The 24,785-nt window shown below is 40.6% G+C and overlaps 2 protein-coding genes and 1 non-coding gene across 8 annotated transcripts in view; 1 reads left to right on the top strand and 2 right to left on the bottom strand.

Moving 5' to 3' along the window:
• The window catches only part of LOC105683815 (insulin-like growth factor 2 mRNA-binding protein 1), a 68,029-nt gene extending 53,725 nt beyond the window's left edge, over nucleotides 1-14,304 (top strand). For all 3 annotated transcript variants that reach the window (XM_025746717.2, XM_048648786.1, XM_012396720.2), the window contains one exon: nucleotides 57-14,304. In XM_025746717.2, coding sequence (XP_025602502.1) covers nucleotides 57-350 — 294 coding nt within the window. In that variant the 3' untranslated portion in view covers nucleotides 351-14,304. The remainder of the gene's footprint in view (nucleotides 1-56) is intronic.
• On the bottom strand, nucleotides 13,469-24,779 carry LOC105683654 (nuclear receptor subfamily 2 group E member 1-like). 4 transcript variants are annotated; one of them, XM_020851041.2, is made up of 8 exons: nucleotides 22,062-24,779; nucleotides 18,841-18,985; nucleotides 18,648-18,763; nucleotides 17,757-17,936; nucleotides 17,492-17,668; nucleotides 16,738-16,907; nucleotides 16,410-16,656; nucleotides 13,469-16,320 (listed from the first exon to the last, which is right to left on the bottom strand). In XM_020851041.2, the coding sequence occupies exons 2-8, from the start codon at nucleotides 18,969-18,971 to the stop codon at nucleotides 16,091-16,093; spliced, it is 1,251 nt and encodes a 416-aa protein (XP_020706700.2). In that variant the 5' UTR covers nucleotides 18,972-18,985; nucleotides 22,062-24,779; the 3' UTR covers nucleotides 13,469-16,090. The 4 variants fall into 4 exon arrangements, with proteins under 4 accessions (XP_020706700.2, XP_048504796.1, XP_048504800.1 ...); XM_048648839.1 differs by having other exon boundaries at nucleotides 18,841-24,779; XM_048648843.1 differs by having other exon boundaries at nucleotides 17,763-17,936; nucleotides 18,841-24,779.
• On the bottom strand, nucleotides 24,699-24,771 carry Trnav-uac. The gene has a single exon. It is a non-coding gene; the product is annotated as a tRNA-Val (tRNA).
• Nucleotides 24,780-24,785: the final 6 nt, after the last annotated feature.

Raw genomic sequence — 24,785 nt, 5'->3', positions numbered from 1 at the left:
TTAAATGAATTGTGATCGTAACGGTGGTTGTGATAATTCACCGATGTTCATTTCAGTCGGCACAAAGGAGAATTCGTGCCATGGTGCTGCAGTCCGGCACACCGGGTAGCGGAACACCAGGACCAGGTCCGACAGGTGGGCCACGCGCTGGTCGCGGAGGTAGCCAAGACGGTAGCTCTCGTACCCGACGTGACGGTAGCGCGACGTCCCAGGGTGGAACCTCCCAGCAGCGATCGTCATCCCCCGGAAGCCAACAACAGCAACAACCGCAGCAACAGCAGCAACAGCCGCAGCAACCACAACAACAACCGCAACAACAACAGCAACAACAACCGCCACAGAATCAGTAACGTTGAAGTTAACTACCCGATGCCAACAAAAACGCCTCAGAAAATCCATTTCTCCTCGCACGGGGCGCGATTACTTACCAATTTGAAATTCACCTCCGATTACGGTATAATATAAAATTCATCAATGGTATCTATCTGTATAGATGCGAGCACTCTCACTGTTGCAGTCGATCTCGAAGTCCGCACACGAGCAAAAATACGAGCACCATTATTACGCACTTATGTCCAACCGAACGATTTATAATTAGCGTAATAATGGAAGGCTGCCGTTATCTTTACTCGTGAAGATTATTCCTTTTCTCTCGAGATACGAACATACTATGGATATAGGTAACGGGGAATGACGAGACACGTGCAGATCCTCTTCTTGTTTCCCCCCTCCGGACGTGTAACTGCCCTCGTCTTCAATTTCTTTTCCTCTTCCCTGTCATTTACGGTAGGGATCGATGCGGACGCGTGAACGGAAGATTTCAAAATGGTAACGTACTCGTCCCGACGACAAGATAGGGAACGATGATGATGATCATGAAACATACACAACCTTATTACCTCATTCATTACAATTAGAGATGATAAATAATACGATGATGAAATTAATAAGATAAAGACGATTATTACGTTGGATGTGAAAAAAAAGAGGGTGACGTGACGATGAAGATTAAAAATACGAAGGTGAACGTGAACGTAGAGATTATGCTAAAGATGAGAATCAAGTGAAATGATATGAAATGATGAAAAACGTTAATACGACTATAAACTAAAATCTACCTAATATTAAAATTATAATAATAATAATGATAATAATAATTAAAAAAAAAAATAGTAATAATACTAATAACACTAATAATAAAAATAATGTTAATAATAATATTGATAATGATAATAATATTCGTAATAATAATAACCTAAAACAACAACAATAATAATATAGGGAGAATTTCCGTCAACCGTGCATATTTATGGGTATGAAATAGATATGCACAGATGCAGAAATACGAATAGACCGAATGGCGTACATTAAAATTATCACACTATAGGTATAGGTATAACACATACATGCGAAAAGCGTACATATATTACCATGTTATGATGGCTGTTTTGGCAATGATGAAGAGGACCTTTTTTCTATTATTTTTTTTTTTTCTAATCTCATTTTACGTTCACCCTCACCCTCCCCCAGCCCCGCTTTGCCGTTTTCCTGGAAAACCGCAGCAAACGATCCTTCACTGACGGGATGAATACGATAACCGAGAGTGTCGATATCATGTTTATCGAGGCTCCAACGCCAACTGCAACGGATATTGTCCAACCAAAATCAGTTCACGTCAGAGAAGTAAATCGGAAAGAAGTGTCAATGTCCGAATAGAAAAGGGGATAAAAACGTTGAAGTGGTAAAAGTCGAAAAAGGAGTTTCGCGGGGGCGGCTGGTATCCCTAGCACCATACCAAAGAAGCGACAAAGAGTGGATGACTTCGCCGGGCGAAGCGACCGCGTTGAAAAAGAAAAAAAACTAACCATCGAGAGTGCGTACCGCGAGATCAAGAGTTCCCGCAAAAGCAGCGGGTGATCTCCGCACGTAATCCGCGTGCGGAGACCGTCGCCATTATTCATCCGCGACAGCGACGGCAACTCGGAAACTTTGAAGGGACCAGCGGGGGCGGTATTGGATGACGACATCAGCGGCAGGGTTCAAGACAACGAAAAGGGGGAGGAAGTACGCGTGAAATCCTCGTCGCGCACCCGCTGATCGCTAAGCCGAAAAAAGATCACGAGTGATCGAGCGCAGTGGCACGCCTACGAGCTTCCAAAGACGAGAAAGTTCGAACGCTCGGGGTGATTAGGGGTACGATACGACTCCGTTGAATGGCGTAAATTCGACGAACGCGCAAAGCACCCCGGGTTGTCATATACCAACCGGAAGGCATAGTGTCGTCATCATCGTAAGAACATTGTGTTGAGGGAGGACTATTTTATGCTATAACATGTTTACCGCGCGCTCAGGTCAATCTATTACGATTATATATTATTCGGATATGGATGTGGATATAAAGATGTATCAATTTATGGATGTTATAGGTATGGGGTGTCTGCGCTGCGGGTCTACACCTGAATACATAAAATATAGGAGAGGGAGATAAACAAAACCGCTAAACTCTCTCAGGGATTTTATTTTACCACGAATGTAATAAGTGTGTGAGTGTGCTTGTGTTGAATAATACTATTAATGATAAGTACGATATATATTACCGATTAAGGATAGGGACGCGGGGACGAGTTACCGTTTAGAATCCGTTGGATTTGCCCTACTTTCAATATCAATGGCGAAACGGAGACGCATAAGCCCGCTCGCGATACGCGCAACGGAGATCTTGAGAATTGAAAACACAAAATGTGAGATGAACCGAGCGGGATTTTAGGGGTCTGGAACTTTGTTTTTTTTTTTTCATTTTTCACCGAGTTCCCCGCGTCGCGAGTTACACGAGGAACGCGAGTAGAAGTTGATAAACAATTGTGAAAGAAAAACGAGAAAACAAAAGAAACAAATACAAGAAAAAAATAAAATAAACCAACAAAAAAAAAAAAAATTTTGTTAAACTGGCGTCGTTCCCGAAACTCGGTGCGAGATATAAATAATGCGGCGTCAAATGGGTGATTTTTTGGCAATTTCACCGATTTCCAAAAACTCCTGCACCAAATCGGACTGACGTACCACTTGTGGCCGACACTGCGGCTTTCGGATTGGTCCTGGAATAAAATTCTTCTCGTCACCTGCGAAAATGTTTTCATCCAAATTCGTCAGGGTTGTTTCGAGGGCCAACGGAACCGCACGAGGCACACGGCGGTACGCTCTTAGTACAAAGAATATATAATATACGAGTTTAAGAAAAGGCAGAGGAGATGTTGCGCGCGGGCGAGTTGATTGGGGTAGAGTTTAGCGATGAGCGTTACCCGGTAGTTCTCCGGGCAACGGGTGGTGCATGCGGGTCTTCGAACGATTCTCAATTTTTGGTGTTACCATCAACCTGCTCATTTCCGGTACCCATTGAGTCCGCGAGCTTCCGGGTGGCGCGTCACAGACAGGAAGGAGATTTGATTAAGTGAAATTTTATCGAAAAGAGAGATATGAGAATTAAGAGAGAGGAATATGAAAAAAAAATATAAGTTTATTTTTGATACATTGTTGGGGAGATCTCTAAATCTTTCTTTTTCCATTATTACTATGAACTTTTTTTTTCCTTTCATTCTTTATTTTTTGTTATTTTTTTTTTTCTGTTAGGTGTTTTAAATAACTTAATGAATTTTAAAGATATTAAAGAGGGAATAAGAAAACGAGGAAAAATTTTAATATAAATAATAAATAAGAAAAAAACAAAAAAAAAAAACAAAAAACAAAAAAGTAAAATAAATAAAAACAAAAAAACAAAGCGGAATGATAAATTCGTGAAAAATATGGCACATAGCCTTTTGCACTATGTGGGAACAAAGGAGATTTTTAGTCGGATAAATTGTATAATATATTTAATATATATTCGGAGGTAAAACTGGTGGTCGATGGCCGGATGGTGCAGGGTGTCCTTCTTTTAAAAAAAATGGACGCCGTTTGGCACCCGCGCAACAAACCTAGCCGGGCTCGCAGTTTTATGTGACCCGATAGCTTGGAAAGCGTGGGTGCCACTCCCTTCCTCCCCTTTTCCCTTCCGTCGTCCACTTTGCTCCCCTTATGAATCGCTGCCTCGACCCCCGCTACCTCCAAATTTATTTATCAAGCGTAAATATAAAAAGAATGTTAAAATAAAAGTTTCTAAAAATAAATACAGTGCCAAGGGACGAAAATCACAGCTCGCAAAGTCATGGAAAAATCGGCCGGCACACACACCGTATCATTGCAGACAAGGCTCGCAACCAGACTGCAGCTTTTTTGAAACGTAGAAAAAAACATAACGAAAATCAACCGAAAAAAAAAAAAAAAACATCAACATTTACGCTAATACAACATGATAACTTCTTAACCCTCCTTTTTCCATGTCGCTGATATTCAATTCTCCGTGAAACGTTTGAAAATTTCATGAACATGATTAGCTACACTAACTAAGCCCGAAATTCTTGCTTTTCCCATTCGATATTGACGTAATCGTTACTATCGCTTTGGAATGAAAGTAAGAAGATGAAAAATTGAAAGCGATGAAGGGATGAATTGTGGTTGAACTGGGAAACGAATATATGACAAGTTGAGTAAAGAAATTTTGAAATGAATTAAAAGAATCATATGTACTCGAAATTCAAATTTCACCTTCTTTTGGACGTATCTCCTGGAAAAAAATCAAAAATCGCAAGCAACAGCAAAATTAGTGTAAACGAAATTACAAAAATCTGCCCCATACAATAATAATGATTTCGTTTCGAAGAAGGCGTAAAATCCTTTAAATGATGATGATGTAACTGTAAATATTGCTCGCTTAGTTCTCAAACTCAGAAGACAAAGGAATTAAAAATAATGAAACTAAAAACGTAAGGAAACCCAAGACACCGAGTAACCATCAAAGCTTCATTAAAATTAACAAGACAACATGCAAAACATACAACAATAAAAATCATGGCAAGTGAAAGAAAAAAAAATAAACACTAAATCAACAAAAAGCAAACAAGATCTTAAGAAAGACATTTTCGGCTAATTCCTCACCTTAGCATTTTAGGAAGGAACGACAGACTCGATATAAAAAAATGTACAAATCAAAAAAAAAAGCATAGAAATTATTATAATATAATAATTTAAAAGATTTTAAAAGTTATAAATTATGAAAAAAAAAAAAATGAAAAATAAAGATAAAGATAAATGAATAAAAATAAACGAATATGGTATTAGGGTTATACCAGACGAATGTACAAACTTAATTGCTAAAAATCTAAAAGTTAGTATCTATAATATTTAAAGATTTAACTAAGAAGAGAAGAAATTAACGTACCGCATTACGATAGACTGTTCGGCGCGCGACGATACGAGCGCCCAGGGTAAAGGGAATAGTTGTTAATACGAAAGAACAAACGAAAAAACAAAACTTAGTTTGTGACCTTGTATCAGTTTTCATGTAAAATTTATTCCGGGCCTCGATGGTTTGCTATACGTAAAAAGAATTCTTTCCAACCACTCTTTAGACTCCGCGCGTATGTAGAGTGCAAGCGTTGCACGAACCGAAACAGATTTTTGGTCAAACCGAAGGAAATGAGAAAAACAATCGATAACACACTGATCGTTGGCAGTAAATAAAAGTGAGCAATCCTCTATCAATAGAAGAAGAGATTCCGTTAAACAGGTGCGCGGTTCAATCGGAAAAATTGAAATACGAATTAGATCGACAAATCAAACGGTACGGAGAACAGACTGAAACCGCATTCACCGCGATTCGAAATTTTCTTTGGCATTTGCATTGACGAAACGACGATCGATCGTTCGACGCCTATTGAGTAGAATATTCGCATCAGGATCATCCGGAACTCTGATTTGAAGCTAATACAATCATCACTGAATATTCGAACCTTTGGTGGCGTAGCCTGATACGCGATCGTTTCATAATGGGAAATTAATCTAGAGTCCGAGTACCGAACACTGTTCAGGGTGGATAAAGAAAAAATAAATCCAAAAATTGATCACTGGTCATTGAAGAGAGAGACAGACGTAGAAAACACGATGGCAAAACAATTACCAATTCGAATATCCAATCTATAATAGTCTATAGACCTATGGTAATCATAATTGTGGCTATATTCATGGAATAAAACAGCAAGAATAGAGAGGGCAATAATTGCTGTCGAATGCCGTGTCGGGTGGATGAAATAAAAGATAGTGAACTTTACAAAGGATCAGATAACATAAAACAGAACCATATAACGTTGAGCAATGCACCAAACGACAATAAAAAGTCGCGACAACTTCGATGCGTGTATTCGTTGCATCTGATTATGATATGAAAATTTATAATTACACGATACTGGTAGAAAGAGAAAAAAGTTGCTATGTCTACATGTTTTACATTTCACATTATATTCACATTTTACATGTTACAATAATTCACGTATATTATAACACACGTGCATCTATAACGTTTGTGCGAGTCGATTTATTTGTACGATCGATTGATCGCATCGCGAACATTGACGACGTCTCATTTTGGCATCTAGTATTACGAACATGCGATTGTCAGTAGGTAGCCAATGTTATCTCCGACGATGAGACAAACAACACCCGCTATGCAAATTAACATTACTTGGTACCTACGGATGAAAAATCGACGCGATAAACGCGTTCGTCGCGTATGAAAATAGTTGACAATATCGAGCAGGGTTCGACTCCCGTTTCCAGAAGAACGCATACCTACAATACGCTGATCTATTTTTCTTTACCCCCAAAGTCATACGCTTTAGTATACATAGCTGTACACTATATATCCATTTATACAATTGTATAATTCATTTTCACCGGACGAATGATGGCAGGAATCAAAGGCCTTATATTATAATACACAGTTGGGCATTGTTGTTAAGTGAACAGATAAAGTGATATCGCTACAGATAATACTATACAACGGTATTCGTGAACATATTGTTATCATTATCATCGTCGTCTGCGTAAAATGCTGGTGAAATATGGGCTATCGACGTGGATAGAGGGATTCATTCGTTGGGGGATGCTGATTTTGTCGATGATGACGATAACGATAGGTCGAATACTAGACGAGCCTTAATATGTATATTCTATTATCGTATCGCTGCCAGTATGGGCATTATGAAAACTGCGCGGGTCTGTAACTTGTTAATAACATACATAAACACATTAATAGATGAATACGTGATTACGTATAATACATAAATAGCTTACTTACTTATTATACATATTATTATACATCCCTCTGTACATATATACACATCGCATACTTGATATATGAAAGAAAAAAAACGAAATAGTTATTTTACAAAACCAACGTAATTGATTCGCTGATGCTCTTTGACATTTCTCGTCTCCGTACGTTTTATCATTTGAATGTAACGAAGGGTAGGAAAAAGCTCGATTTAATAAATATATGTACACGTGTATATATATACATATATATATATGAACTATCAGAGCGACAAAATAAATAAATAAATAAATAAATGAAAACAAACAAGAAACAAGTAATAACAGTAACGGTAATATAGATGAATCACCGAGTAAAGGAAGATGCAAAATGAAATAATTGATAACGGATCACCTCATGCGATTTCCTCGCGTAATGTTCATAAGTTAAGTGATAATATTAGTGCTTAGCGTAGGTATAATAGGTTTGTCAGAATCAACAAATGACACGAGACGATTAATTTGGGGTTGATTATTAGCGTACGTCCGCCATCATTCGGAATGTTATAGTATTACCTGTTTCATAATTATACACATACATAGAAATATATGATATACTAAATGCCAAAATGAAAATCGACGATTTATATACGAATCAGATTGTCCGATGAATGAACATATAACGCATACACGTTGAAAATGCAAAAATCATAGAAAAACATATTATCCATATTACCTAATATAATGAAACAAAAAAAGAAAAAAATAAGTATGCGTCAACTACCTCAGAAATATGAAGTATGAAGAGAAAAACGTTGATATAAAAAGCATTAATATTAATAATCGTCATATTGATAATGAATCTTCCGCAGAATAGTGCAGAAAATATTGATGGGACGATGGCGCGAATAAAAGGCAACGATTAATCATTGTCGACCAATTTTCTCTTTTTTACTCTTCAATTTTGTTAAACAGATGACGGTGTTCGAAAATAATTAGAGACTTCAACGGACAAGCGAGGATGAAAAATAGTTGAAATGAAAAAAAAACAATCGTTCCGAAACACACGCAGTTCCGAAACCTTCGAAAACTCTCTGCGCCAAATATATTGCATATAGGTTGGCAGATTCATTTGCAAACATTGTTTCGTATTTGCTTTCCACTTCCGACATTTTCTACTACTCATTGTCGGTTACTTCGTTCGTATAACCGAGCTTATATCCCAGTTGATTGCGGTCTCAAAACGATGCGAAATGCAAAAACACAGATTTCGAGGGTACCGAATCTGGTGAAAATGCGATAATTGGGGATGTTTCACCTAAGGGAAGGCCGACGAATGAGCGAAATCAATCGGCGGACAAAAAAAATAGTACGCGCATGATCACCGTTTACACCGATGTGTTTAATCAATCGGACGATATTCACCCCGTGTAATAATCAACTTCACGCAACCGAAACAATTATTATCGACCACCCTTCTCACGCATACCTAATCACACGTTACGCACATACGTTGGCGTACGTATACCTCCGATATATTCGTTCGCTCGTTTTGCGTGATTTATTTTTTAAGCAAGTACCGAAATTCTTTGAACGAAAGAATTTGCCAAAAATAAGTGGATACACATCGCGGCGATCAGTGTTCCATACGAATTGTACATGGGTATTGACACTACATATTATACATAATTATAAATACATATATATGTATATGTTTGTAAAAACGATTATTTATCAGCGGATTATTCCACCGACGTCAAATCGAAGAAATATATATCAGTAATACAATTAATTACAAACGCCATGGAGGAAGAAATAATAAATAATCCAAACGATAATCAAACAAACCAACAACACTAATCCGGTGGTTGTTTTATATACCACGTTTAAACGATGTAAGTTTTGTGCACCCGGAATGGCGTACGGATGACCATTTCTGATAAAAAATACGATAACCATTGTCACGCATTGTACAACAACGGTATAAAAAAGAAAAAGAAAATGAAAAAAAAAAAAAAAAAACAATTACAATAACACTGTAACGAAACTCTGATAATTCAACAATAAATAATTACGATCTAATTCAACCGAGAACGACATCAGCAACAACCTAAAATATATATATATATATATAAAATATAATAAAAATGTATAATAACGTTTGAACACGGAAGAACGAAAGCACAGCGCTCAGTTCTCATAATCATGATGATATACATAAAATATAACGACGGTTGCATGCAGATACAATTTCGATCGGCTCCGATGCTGATCGACACTCGAATCATTTATGATATACGTGATACATAATATGATGCGCTCTTATTCGATACGGTTAAGCGTCGCGTCAGAGACAACCTCGACGCGGCGTTTGCTTCGCACTCGATATTTGCCGGTGGTTGGTCAGAGGGTTAAAGTCGCGAGGGTCGTTGGCGTTATGGAAAATCGAGCCAACGATACATAAGAATAAAAGGAGGCGCTCGAGATGACGAGCTGCCTGAGGATTTCGGGAGGGAGAACGCCGGTTTTATCTATAACAATGAGACTTTCACCCGTAGACTCGCCACCTGCACTTACGATGTTTTCTCCATATGTAATTCAATTATTACTTTTTTTTTTTTTACTTTTTTCGTCTACTTTAGTTTACTTTAATTGCTACTATTCTACTATAATTTCTTCTACTATAATAAACTACTACTATTTTTGCGTCTTCAAATAATTGAATAATAATTTTGCTATATAATTTGATGAATTCAGTGTAATGCATATGTTTGAACTTGTTTCATTTACGAATTTCATATTGTGTTGGTAATTTTACGAGAATTATGCAGTCGGAAGACTTATAATAATAGATATAAAGAACATTATATGCAAAATTTTACGTACGATAATACGATGATGATGTTGATTATGATGAAATTACTAATGGTATACTACAAATACTACTACACTACTACTACTACTACTACTACTACTACTACTACTACTACTACTACTACTACTACTTCTACTACTACTACTACATGTTAGAAAGAAAGAAAAAAATAAGCTTTTAGGGATGAGTTCAAAATTTGTGCATCGCATACTGATTTAATTTTCACAAGGCGCGTAAAAATTTTGAAAATGATAATGAAAAAAATACATAAAATAAAGAAATAATAGATACGGTGTTTTTAGTGGGTAATGTTTAAAGATTACTAAGTATATGGATAATCATTAAGTACACAAAGCATAGAAATAAAATACATAATAGGCATAAGGCTGGAATTTGGCGCAGTTGTTCCTCCAGAAACGGAACATTGAACTCTCACAATTTCAAATATTTGGAGAAGAGAAAAAAAAAAAACAATTTAATCAGTGGATAGAATTAATCCACAGCTCTATAATGTCACGTACGTTCGTCTTTTAACATGCATTATCCTGTATGCAGATCAAGAATACCGTTTCGGTCATGCGACGTCAAAATTTGATTGATATATGAAAACAGACGACTTGATAAATTCTTTTTTTCTTCCAATCTAGAGGGGCGACTGCCCACCGCTATAAGTTTGGGTAAAATTTCGTTGACGTGAGGAATTGACCTATTTACCGTGAATAAAACAGTTTTCGAAAAAATAAAAAAAGTTAAGAGAAACTAGCCGATTAATTCAAATAAACGGTTCGGTAAAAAGCTAGATAATAACGCGAATCAGATGAAATTATTTTGCCAATAGTGATAAACGATATCCATTTGAAATTTACACGAATATACAATAACATTGGAAGATTATAAACGTTAACCTGCCAAACACGAGGATAAACTAGACGTTCAATAGATATTTCTATATATATATAAATATTATATCTTCGTACATATTATACTATAGTATCTCTACATCTACAACACAATTACACATATGTATACGCTACATCGGCGTTATTTATATAATGTCGTGTATTTTCAACTTATTTTCTCTACAGATTGACATATATTTACACGAAGAAATAATATCACCGTTTACACTGTTTACATTTTTCACATTTTTTTCATGTTTTAACAATATGCAGATGCATCCGTAAAACATATAAGTATATAATATGATTCGTAAAACAAATCATAAGTGCAATAGTTACAATAGACATGGTATTCAACATTTTCCTTTATTATAATTCACATTTTTATCCAAACATGTCGGCGACCGATAATCTGTATCCCTCCTCAATTAAAAGCTGCTGGGTCTAACGAACCGGTGAAGAAAATATTTATTCCTTCACGTCGTTCGTTTCATTCCCTACAAATTGAGTGTACATATAGATAATCGACGGTTGGTCGCGTGCCACACAACTACCTCAAAAGATAATGAAATAGTAAATTCCGAGTTGCAAACAGAAACCGATACCTCAACCGCATAGTGAATTACTACTAACCAGAGAAAATGGAGAGAAATTAAATCATGAAAAATACGAGAAACAAATGGAATTGATAGTACAGATTTTTTACCGCAAAAAATAATCAATGAAAAATTAAAAAAAATAAATAAATAAATAAATAAATAAATAAAAAAGAAGAAAGAGAAAACATTTGCAACTATATTGTTTACATATTATAAGTACATTGCCTACATTACATGTTATACAATTAACCATTACCTACCTACATAATTTAATAATAATGTTGTAATTGCAATACCCCGAAACCTGCCTACGTAACATTGAAATTTCACTATTATACATTTACATATAGCCGCATATTATTATAATAGCATGATATATACCGCAGAGAATCTGGCGTAGGATTTTCAATTTTTTTTTCTCTATTTTACCTCTACTCTTTATCCGTATTGTTCTTGTTTCATCTACAAGAAATGAATTATTCACATGAGAAGAATACAATTAGATATTATACACAATCACGATGTACAATCGAAGGAATCAAAAGAAGAAAAAAGAATTTTATAGTAATTGTGCGAATCACTCTTCCTCCAAAACGATAATAGTTACTATAGTAATCAAAAGAATAACGATGATGATTGTATGTGCGGTGATTTTGTTAATGTTGATGATGATATTTGAACAAAAGTATAACAAATACAATAACGATACTAATCTGGATAGAAAAAAAATGAATAAAGTGACGATGACGAGTTTTAATCGACACATTAAATTGAAACCAAATGACAACAGGTTCACACAGTAATATAAGCTATCTACACAACATGCTTTACAATATACATGTACGTTTAATGGATAATAGAAAATAGTTACGATATTATGATCGATCAAATAGATTATTGTGTTCGCAAGCTCCGGCGATCGCCAATAAATTTTTGAACCAGACGGATCCGTTGTATGATGATTATTGTTATTGTTACACGTGGCATCGACTTCACCCTCGCGATTTCTCGACGTACCTAATGGTATTCTGCCAAACTGCTCGAGCTAATGAATTTCCGCAAGCTTACAAGTTCGCAATTTCTATAATATTACAGTTGTTCGAGATTTACGATGGTACGATCGTCAGAGCCGAAAACCTATTATATATTTTTTCGCCGTTTGGGAAATTGTTGCGATTGCGTTTCCCGCGGGAACTCGTCTTTTGCCCACGTGGCGGAGAATTGTTATTCCGGTATGCCGAAATCTGTTGGTATTTTTTTTTATTTTATTTTATTTTTTTTTTTTTTTTTACTTTTCCTTCATCATTTTTCCATACTGCGTATGACATAGCGTTAGGTATAATGTAGTAATGGCCGTTGATCATTATCTTTCTTCATTTTATTGAGTATCGATAGTGGAAGAAAATAGGAGATAAAAGAACATTAAAATTATCCAGTTTCCGACTAGCATGAACACTCTGTTGCACCTTTTTCTTCTGATCATTTTCCATTTATGACACCTCTCGGCGCAGACGATGCGAAAGGAGATGAAATATTTCTCTTTCAATTACGAATTCAACGTCAAAATCCTGAATAATTCTTCATCAATTTCAGCCGAGAATAGTCATGAATTCTGTATCAGTAACTACTATACCGTGCGTGCAGCGGTATAATGAATAATAATAAGAAGAATAATGATAATGATAATGATAAAATAATGTTATGGATTAATATTTGATAGCAATTCCTCACAAATAATGTTTTTCAAACGATGTGGCGCCAGATTATTTGCAAATTACTGCGTATAACTTTTTAAATCTATGAATGTAACAGCGTTAAAATATTAAGCAACAAAAAAAAATCGAAAAAAAAAAAAATACAAAAAACCCAAAAAAATGTATACAAAAAAAAAAAAAGAAAAAATTCACTGTAGGTTTTGGAGATCCGATACGGATTTATGTGTTTAGATGCTAAAGAATAATGATTAATAAATAAAATATAGGAACAAAAAAAAAAATTCAAAAAAAATATAAAATATACAAAAATTGAAACCAGAATACAAAAAAGGAGTATCCGTGAACGAAAACTCGTAAATTATTTGTCTTGTCAGTTATAATAATTGAACGAATATTGTCCGCAATTAGCTTATTTGTGTATTTTGGCACCGCTTGCTATATCTTTATAATACGAATTATGGTTACATGGTCACCAAATTAAATAATGTCCGATTCCACAACAATTATACATATATATTTGAAAGACATATATATGTATGAATATATACATGCGATTTACAGAATCAACAAACCCATTGTCCGTAAATATGTATGTACGTACATGTGTATGTGTATGTATATATTTTATGAAATATATATGTATATACATACACATAGTATATAGATCAATCCGAACGAACCGATAACAAGAATAAAATAGAAGAAAAAAAAGAAATGGAAATGTAACAGTGGTATGTAAATCGACCCGATATAAATATCAATGTAATAAACTCGAAGCCAGTTTTTCACAAATAGCAGCATACCATATATATAAATATATATATAATATTACGTATATAACAGAAAATGGGAAAAAAACGCTCTCGGGCGGAAAAAATATTCATGAAATCAATTTGTGTAAGGAATTCATGTGTAAAATTCAATTGAGGATTGTATGTAATTGTATATATATGAGTACAATGCAGTCCATGAGTTAAGATACATTCTCCTTTTTCTACCATGAAAAAAAAATAAATTATTCTAGTTAATAAAAATGTGCCATCTAACCTGTTTCATTGAACCCACAGAAAAAAACTATAAGACGATGCCAGAGAAAACTTTTTCGGCCCCAACAACGAGGAAGAAATCTACGACACACCCCTTCGGGTTCTTTTGCGATTTTTGGGTCAGAGATCGACCCTTTTTCTCGCTGTAATTTCACGCACGATAATTTTTATTTTCTGTTTCTTTGTACCCTTACAATCAGTGTCTCTGATCCTGAATTAAAAGCCCATGCCTCAATATGGCGAAACGGGACAGAATTAAACTCCTTCGGTGTACCTTGAACCGTTTAAATATGTACTGAATTTTCACATAATTACTTTCTTAAACGGTTTGCGGTTAACGATTCGTCCTATTTAGATATCTTTGATTTTTTACTTTTTGCATTGAAACATCGGCGATAACTCGATTAATCTTATAGATCGAGTAACTCAGATCATAAATTCGGATTACTGATTGTGAGATCAAAATAGCATAGACAACTCAATTTTGAACTTGAAGAAACTTTTTCGACGTCTCGAGGGATCTCAGAAATCATAGTTAGACCACTTATTAGAGCCAACAGTCAAAATTTCCAATAGCTACGGTTTATAAACGAAATCCGTGACCACGAAAACACGTCTCGGAAATTTTTATTCTATCGTCAAATTCCGATCATTCGTTCCGAGCTCAAGCGCTCTCGATCTCGTTCGTATTTCTACCGCGCCGCGGCGTACCGCGCCCCGGCGTACCGCCGCGTCTCGTCTCTCTGCGCCGTGCTCACGCCCCGTTAAGGTTTCTCGCAACGGAATCCCTTTCTAAAAAGAATCACCCAAATGCAGTCGGCAGATCAGTCGGTAGCGAGCTCCGGCTCGGACGTCTCAAGGCGGACCCACGTCGCTTTTCGCGACACCCAATTTTTACACGTGCGTCGGGCTTTCCGACAGCCGGCACGTGCCGCAACTCAAACATAATTTATAGCTTATTATTAGACGACGAGGTGTGAAATTCCTTTCCTGATTTTTTTCTCGCTCCTATTGTTAGCAGGTGTCAGACGAGCTGTCATCACCTGATAAAGATCTTGTTCACACCTCGTAAATGGATTACCCCTTTGATCCACCTGATCGGCGGCATTCCTTTCCGGTATGTCTGCGAATTCTATGTAACCGCAAACCGTTTAAGGAAGTAAATATGTGCAAATGTAGCACATATTTAAATGGTTCAGGGTACACCCAAGGAGATCAGTTCTGCCCCATTCTGCCATACTAAAGCATAGGCTCAGAGTCCAGTATCAGAGACACTAAGTGTACAAAAAAAAAAAAAAAAAAAATACTAATAATTTTTTTCATGCACTGCGTTATTATACGTCATTAAAAAGAGACGGACAATCTATTCATAAATTTTCGAGCTCACGATAATTAACACAATTTTCTTGTCCGATCTGAAATAATAATAATTTATATTATATCTTTGCATTGAAACAGTCGGGTTATGGCCAACTCTTGTTTGTCAGAACGAATACCTGACTTAAGATATCCCTATCGGTACTAATTTTAGCTGAACTTATTGTTAGTAACTGATTCGTGTTTCGGAGATCAAACTACTTGAGATTAGCTTGTAAACCCTTATAACAAAACATGTTGACTGTCGACCCGAAAATCAATCAATCAACAAACAATCAATGAGAGCAAAATACGAGACGACGTAAGCTGGGAGTAACGATTCTTGATGCTGGTAACGCATACAGTTTACCTGTTACCTACGCGTTCGATATATCTACGGTGTTATGTTAAAATTGAATTAGACCGGCCTCGTGGCGCGCACCATATCCCCGAGTAGTCGTTCGACGCTGACGTCCCCAACGGTAGGTTTGAAGAGAAGTTCCTGCAGCGTCTTCCGACACAAAGCCCGCGCGGGGGCAAGAAGTAGAAGCAGTCTTCCCACGCGACCGGCGCCTCGTTCACCGAGAACGGCGACCGTTTGCTCCTGGAGGGCCATAACTCTGGCCGCTTCGACCAAACCCCGGGATTCTGAAGAATTTCGCGTGAACTTTATCTCATTGTCAATCGTAAGTATTCGTTTGACGTCCATATCGTTACAGGCATCCGGCAACTCTTACCTCCTTTGAAAAGCACTATCGCCTTTAGACAGGCGTACTCGGAGTGATCGACTCTCAGGATAGCGCATCTACCCAACAATTCCCGGAGTCTTCTCGCCTCCTCCTCCAGGATAGGGCGCCTTTCTGCCGAAGCGTCGGCGGATACGAGCGAGGCTTCTTCCACCGGGAAGTTCCATTGCGCTGCCGTCAGAACGAATAATTCGCTCCAGGTCTCCTCGAGGAGTATCGCTTGGTCTCGGAAAGAAAGCTGAAAACGGTTCCATATGATCTCATTATTCTCAGATTCTCCCGGTCACCTCAAAACGGGAATATAATTTGAAATCGGTACCTGTAAGAAAGAGGGTATACTCCTTGCCCATTTCACAGCTAGAAACAGCAGCTTGGCCGCTGACTCGTAGACGTTTTCCGTAGGCAAAAGAGACAACCCTGAAGCGGCGTAATCGGATATTGCCGCCCCTAGAGTCGAAGGTGTCTGCAGACGGTTGCCCAGAGCGTCCTCTGCAAAAATCAATACCTCCGTCAGAACCTATGGTACTATACCTACGATAATAATTGACATCGCTCGGTGTGTTAACACCGCCTGGTCGAAAGGCGTTTCGCGGTTGGTACGAAGGATACTCGCCGGGGTGATCCTTGTTCGAATCATTTTTCAATTTCGTGGCTCCCCGTAGCTGACATTGCTCCAAATAAATGAACGAAAATGCGTAACGCGAATTTTCCCATTTAAATGACGTATGATTTTTGACGATGAGACTCGACAGTTATTTTTTCTGTATACCGCTCTAAAAAATCTGAAAATGGCACAATCTCTAATCTACATCAACGGATAATTTACGAAAATTTTATGAATCTTTGTTATCAAATAATTGTCGCGTCGTCTTTTACAAAATGCCATTTTTTGACATATGATTGACGTTCATCGTGTATAGCTTTAATAATTATAGGAACACGTTGAAAAATCTCCGACATTCACATCAAATAATTGCCACCTCGAATAAGAGATTCGGAGTAACTTCAACCGTTGGGAGCAACAGAATCGAAAAATGACCCAAACGAGGACCCCCCCCCCCCCCAATACTCACCTTTATGGGAATTCCGGAAGTTCTCGACGGTCGCAGCTTCCTCCGAACTCGTTACTTCGTCTTCCTTGCCCGAGGAAGGAAGAGGTGCCGACAGAGGTTCGGTCGGGGGTTGCGCCGTTAAAAAAGTCCCTTGATGAGTAGGTGACGAGCCAACTTGAGCGCATTTGAAGTCTATACCTGCGGAAGAAACCGATAAAATTTTTACCAGAATCAACGATTGATCCGTTGAATCTGATCGGTAGGCGATGCACGTAAATTTACGGACCCATACCGAACGGAGGTATCGTCGGTTTGAAGGGGAAGAGCGCAGGATAGAGCAGAGGATGATACGGCGCTCCCGTGGTGTGATAGAGGTGCGGAATTCCCGGATAAAGGGCCGAGGGACCCCGACGGACGGCTGCGGCGAGCGACGTCGCGTTCCTCGGAGCCCTTTCGTGCTGCACCGCTGTTGGAACAACGCAAGCGATGGTTATTTCAAACGGACCAACCACCTATAGAAAAATCTATTTACATTTTCCTCCCCCGCTCGCACTCTGTCTCCAGCGTTGCGATCACCCCTCAACCTCGGACCGACCTAATGGGTGGCGCGGGGTGCTAATTGATATCTGGTAAGCGGAATCAAGCGTTTGCATTGTGATTCGAGGAGTAGGTGGAGGAGGAGGAGGATAGGAGCCGGCAAAGTTCTGGCGTTGAGTGGCGAAGTAACGCGGCGTTGGGTATCGTCTTGTTTACAAAAGCTGCGAACCTCGGAGTGTTACTGACACGTCGCCGGCTGAAGCATGTGCGGGGACTCGCGAGTTCCCTTTTTTTAACCAAGGTAAATACGTCGCCCACCGCGCAACTATATCTCTCCAGCATTGTCGTATTATTCGGGCATTCGACCGCGCATCACCTACACTCGCCTACGTCGCGTGTATGGCGCGCAATAATGTACACAACGTTACGAAAAACCGACGTACGACGTATACCCCTTAAGTGGTCGAACATCCGCGACGATACCTGCAGCTGACGAAACTCTGACGCAAAGTGCGCGTCCTGACTCTCGTGTACGCTACGGCGAGATCGGGGGAGGGGGGGGGGCTGAAAATGATTTTCCAACCAAGAATATTTATTCGTCGGCGGAAAGCTCGCCGAAAACTTGAGCGGGACCACCTACCGTCTCGTTTCATGTTGACGCGCAGACATTTGGTGAACCGACAGGCTTGGCATTGGTTCCTCCTGGAGACGTCGACGACGCATCCTCCGTTCTCCTTGCATACGTAGTCCAGGTTCCTGAAACGGGAGGAGCCGCGGGTGAGGGAGAAACCGGGTTATCGTCGAACGTCGGATCTTTTAGGCGTCATAGTTACCTCGCGTACCTGCGGATGGACCGCTTGAAGAAACCGCGACACCCGTCGCAGCTAGGCACCCCGTAATGTTTTCCCGACGCCTTGTCGCCGCACACCCTGCACAGGATCTCCCCACGCCCTCCTTCGTCCATCTCCGATACGACGACTGTCTTGGGAAATTTTCACGCTTTTAGAAAATCGATCAACAATCGTGGTTGAAAAAAGATCATTGAAAATTTCTGTGTTTCGATCTCGGCGTGACACCGGAAGCGGGGGTGGAGTTCCATCTCATCGTCCGGACAGCTTGTAAAGTTTATCAAGGTTTCCGGTATTTCCGAAGCCACCGAGTCAATGGTGTATACGTAACAACCCGTGACTTCTGCAACAATTATCCTCCTCCTCCACCTCTGTGCTCCTCCGGCACCACGCCTGACTCTCTCTCTCTCTCTCTCTCTCTCTCTCTCTTGTGGCGTCTGGACGGGGTTCCTACAGCCAGGCGATGATACGAGCCTCTCCCTCGCTCCCGCTCGCTCTAATAGGACCGCGTTGGTCACCTGCCAGGTTCCCAGACTCAATAATGCAGCAGCGGGGAGTATGGAGCATCGGCCACAGTCGACCCCCAACGTAGGCAAGGGTGGCCACAATATGGCGCCCGTCCTACGTCGCGGAGAAAGCCCAGAAGCCCAGAAGCCCTCATTTGCGAGCATTAACTTGTCATAATATTATTATTCGATGTTGGAGACCGCGGCGCAAAGGCTCACCGCCGAACATATCTCTATAGATATATACAATAGGTGTATATCTACCTCTACACAGCCTACAATATCCTATAGGTGTAAACGCACACGAGGTTCCACGTAATGGACGATCGTTAGCTAAGCTTTTCGGCGCGACGCCCATCACGATTCGTCCTTCGGATATTAATCGTCCTACAATCCCCCAGCCCCCCAGTATTCACTATATCGGCATCCCTCTTGTTCGGAATTCGAAGACAACCCGCTCCTCCTCCGACGTCAAAGTCTAAAAATTCGCTACACGATCACCGCGGTTGGGCCGAGCTTGTGGTACTTTTTCGTAAAATCTGTCGACACATGCAGACCTCACCTCATACCTCGATGCAACGCTTACGGTTTTCTGATATCGTTGCCGGTCGTTGCATACGTAGTCGTAATTACGCGGGCTAAGGAGCGGGGGACACGGGGGTCGTGAATTGTTTAACCCTGTTCGCGAGCGACACGGAGCGCGACATACCATATGTTGTCCGCACCTAGCGGTAGACACGACTTTCTGACTGACGTGAACTTCACCCTGTAATTACATAGCCCCGCTATATATTCGACCACCGTCTGTCGCTGCACTGCTTTCGCGATTCCCCGATGAAAACACGTCGCAGCGATCGACGACGAGAGAAGAGAAGGTGTGCGTCGTTGGCCATCCGGCGATTCAACGTCTCAGCTAACGACAAGTGTAAGAGACTCGGAAAATCGTGACTTAGGCGCGAATCGATCGATCACCAACTTTTGACAAGTGATTCGACGGGCTCGCGATTACCTTCGACCCCGTGGGTCGAGCTGTTTTAAGTTTGGGGTTCGAACGAGCACACGTAATGCCGATCCGATGACTTTCCGATAACCCAGAGAGAATACACCGCAAGGTGTCACCAACGGGGTAGCTAGCCCTCCTCTGCATATTCCATAAAAAATGCCCGTCACCTTACCGCCCATACCCCGCGATAATGGCTCGTATGCTAATTTTTTTTTCCGCTCCTTCGAAAATTATCGACTCGTCACGCCCGCAGATGCGGCACATTTCGCGGACATTCGAGGTATCGCACAATTTTCAACAGCGTCACAACACGCGCTTTACATTGTCGAATTTTCTGTAACAATGGGAACGAACGAATCTTTGACCGTATGAGGTGGTAAAATGAAATTCGCGACGGTAGACGGATGAAAAGAATCGCAGGCGACAACCGAACAGTTACGTGAACAAAATAAATTCAACGAAATAAATATAAATTCCAAGTTTCTCACCAGGTGCTAAAAAAAAACTGCGCCGCGTAACGTCCGACGCGACGCGTTGGCCGTGAATCGGACGGGCGCGTCCTGAGTACGTCGCGTATACGATGGACAAGTATTTTCGAATATGCGGGTAACGGAAGGAAAATTAATCGGCCCCCGTGACTTTGTTCCACTTTAAGTTTGATTGTCGTTGGCTTTTCGAGTTCTCGCGGAGCCACGGAAAAACACGTGCCACCTTCGCACGCTACGATTCCAGTCGTGATTGCGTGACGTTCTGACTTTGTTATGCAGAAGCAGGACCTCCCCTTGTCTGTAATAGGCGCGTGTCGTATACCTATACCTGTTCTATGTTTATATAATTCTTGCTCTCATCCTTTCACGTTATCTAAGCCCTTCCACTTCCACCCCGAAGTAACATTCGCGTAAGCTCGTTTTTATCGCTCGCCAATTTTCTTTCCACTCCAACGCGGACGATGTCGCTATTGTACACGGCGTAAATTGATATCGGCTAAATTTTTTTCAAATTATTGTAAACTATGGTCTTCTCGATCAGCTTCTTTTAATTAGCGTACACGAAATATCTACGGACGCTTCTTAGGACGTACGGATCTTCTTCGACCTACGCGCCACAGGGGTGAATCGGTTCGTTTCAACTAGTGCGTCTCTTTTTAAGAGTGGGTGTTACGGGCCATAAGGGTTTCTCCCCCCCGTAACCTGCTGGTTTCTCGGTACGTAACATATGTCCGGTACAGGCTCCCGTTGTGTGAACCGAGGCCTGCAACACCCGAGTGGACTCGCAGTGATATAATTACGGACCTGATTACCTTTAAGCGGCGTGTAACAACGATACGCTATACCGGAAATTCGGAATTTAGGGGTTGCCGAACGACGAAATGCTACCTGCTTGGCACGAAGGCGATGACTTATAAAATTATTTTATCCTTATCCAGTTATCGCTGTATCCTCTCTGGATAGTTCAAAGATATATAAAAACGACCAACTCCGAACTTTGGCATAATCGGTAAGTGGTGGATAATTAATTCTAAAATCGCGTTCATCTCATCCCCCGAAACGTAACGATTACATTTTTGTTTCGACATTATAAAACTAAACAGGCATGCCAAACAGACGGTAGGGGATGAAGAATATTCTCAAGACGAATTGAATCAATCGGGACGCACGAAAATCAGTTAACACAGTTTTTGGAGAAAATTTACTCACATTCGAAGTAATCTCAGCAGTTGACAGCCTCGTCTCGCGATTCGTTGGTAAAAAATTCTTATTTTACCAGATGTTGAAGTCGAGAGAAACGGGAACCACTATCGCCTAGAATCGGTTGAATTTTTCCTCCGACGAATTCCGAAACAGGTGAATACCGGTTCTATATTTGTCTAACGATCAATAATTGTGGGGATTCGCACGATTGACCGATCCTCGTGGTGTCTTGGTGATCTATGATTTCTGATTTCTGGTTACGTAGCTCGCGCCCCGGTGATCCATCGTGATCCTTGCCAAGGGTTAACTCTGGCACCGCCCTCCGCGACGTTCGAACGCTCGTCGTTGGACGAGAGGCGGAGCTTTCGACCGCAACCCTCCGGAAAGCTAGCAATTGGAGGGTAGAAAGGCCGTTCGCGAAAGCTCCCGGGGCTCATCCTTTCGAACTCCGGCCGCCGAGTACATCGTCCCTCATCCTCTCGCTCTTGTAACACTTCTATTTCGCACCTGAATTTTATACGTCCTCCGAAAGCCAACGCCTTCATTTTCTATACACCACACACCTACGTCAAGGTTCAATTTTTCCAGTACATCACACTCGGATGACTATAGATTGCAGAAATTGAAATCTAATGCCTTTGACCTACGGAGGACGAGTGTGTTTCAAACCCATCCACGGAGGCAAAATATCGGCGGTTCATAGCTCCGAAATTTCGAATTATTCTCTCTTAGTTCCTCAAATCGTGTAAGAATTACCATAAGAATATTCAAAATCTCGTAATCAAAGTAGCAGAGGTACCGAGCGTATCGGGAGATCGCCGTTGTTGGAAGTATAGGAAGTAGTAGGTACCAGTTCTGCGTCAGACGCGAGGCGAGCCGCAGTGAAAGGAGTCGGTAGGGTACGGCCGCAGTGAAAAGAGTCGTTCGGGTACGCCGTCCGCTTGCCGGACAACGCGCGACTTTTTCTACTCGGCGAACGAAATAAAGGTGGTCCGGATCGATGGCGGCTAATATTCGTTATCCGTAAGACTCTCGTTACTTCTACAGGTGATTCGAGGTCGATTTGACGAGATCTCGATACTTTTAGTCCAGTCTACGAGGGTCTAGTATCGTGCCCGGCTGTAAGAATTAGAAAAATTTGCGTCCCATCGGATCGTCCGTTGCGGTGAATGGTTGTTATCTCGACATTCGTACGACTTGTCGGATCGAAAGTTACGTAAAAATATGAAGCATGTGCAGTGACTAGATCGCAATAATGACACCCCTATCGTCGCGTGGGTCACGTAAATCGTATCGCATTTCACGGGGTTCGGTAGAGACGCCGTCGATTCGTATAAAAGAGTGGATGGAGCATCTGGAAGCTTCACACGGCTGGTTAAGCGTGGCATAACCTAACGGTGTGAAAACACAGATATATATTATATAACGTGTACGGAGCACGGCGATATTAGAATCCGAATAACCCTCAGCAACGCTGTGTAAGATCAATTATAGATTATCGAAAGTAAACATTTCGCAACGCTGAGATCTAACAACGTACTGACCGGCAGTCTGCGAAGATTCTGCAAAATGCAAGGTATAGGAAATCTAAATTCTCCGGATCCAGAAAGTCGTCTCTGAGAGCCATCGACACTACGTTCCGTAATCAAGGTATGTATTTATTGCACCCGTAACGATCTCACTCTCGCTCACTGTTCGGAATTGAATATCCGCACCCATCATTGGCGTTGAAAGATGTTGGAAAAAATGCGGAAATACTTGGCACGGAATTTACGTGACTGCCTCTCTTGGTTCCTGGCCTTGTTGTGAAGTGGGAGCATTGGCTAATGGCACAGAGTCGCTATTTTGTTAAACAGGGAAACCTTTTATCCCCGGCCAAGTGTTACGAGCTGTCGAGGCAGGGACGGCTTCTCCTTGATATCGGAATACGGGGCGTCGCCGATATTCCGTTAGCTGGATTCATCGAACTACAGCTACTCCTTCGATTTGTCGTTAGAAAAAAAACGTGAGATTTCGACTTTTCGAAGGAAAAAAAAAAAATAAATAAGGGAACACCGTTCAAACCAGGAACACGCGTCATCGTAGCCCTGCGTAATTGATTTTTTTTTTTCTTTCTTCATCTCTGGTCCCTGTTTTGTCGGAAGGTTATTTCCTTTCGGCGGCCCTGGGAGCTTCGCCGATTCGCGGTATATCTTGGCACATATAGAACCTCTATAGAAGTGTGAACCGCCAACCGCTACGACATGACGCCAACTGCGTATTCACACACTTTTTCCCCACCTCTTGCGAGTCTCCTTGCCCCATCAGTCTTGCTTTTTTCACACACTACATCTTCGTCTCACGAATCAGATCCTTCCCCCCCCCCCCCCCCCCCCCCCTCGAGGTGTCTTCTACTCTGCGTAAAAAACCCCAGCCAAAATTCTCGTCTCACTTCCAAAGCCTGTATCGACGACGTTCCCAGTTCACGTTGAGAGCTGAAGCGACTCATAGTTGCGAATGTTTTCGAAACTGCATCCGAGAGTAGCTGACGTATATTTTTTGCATCGAGTCGAATACAGGCTTATTGTCGAATACTGAAATCGCTGCTGTTTCACAGATCAAAAATATTATCTAATAAAAAATTACTCCAAGGCGCAAAATAAGTGGTTCCGGCCGGGATCGAACCGGCGACCTTCTGCGTGTAAAGCAGACGTGATAACCGCTACACCACGGAACCGCACATGAATGTGA

This window comes from Athalia rosae, chromosome 1 (assembly GCF_917208135.1).
Source record: "Athalia rosae chromosome 1, iyAthRosa1.1, whole genome shotgun sequence".
In the NCBI taxonomy this organism is placed as follows: domain Eukaryota; kingdom Metazoa; phylum Arthropoda; class Insecta; order Hymenoptera; family Athaliidae; genus Athalia; species Athalia rosae.
Note: the sequence above shows the minus strand (reverse complement) of the source record. Positions and strands in the feature narration are given on the sequence as shown.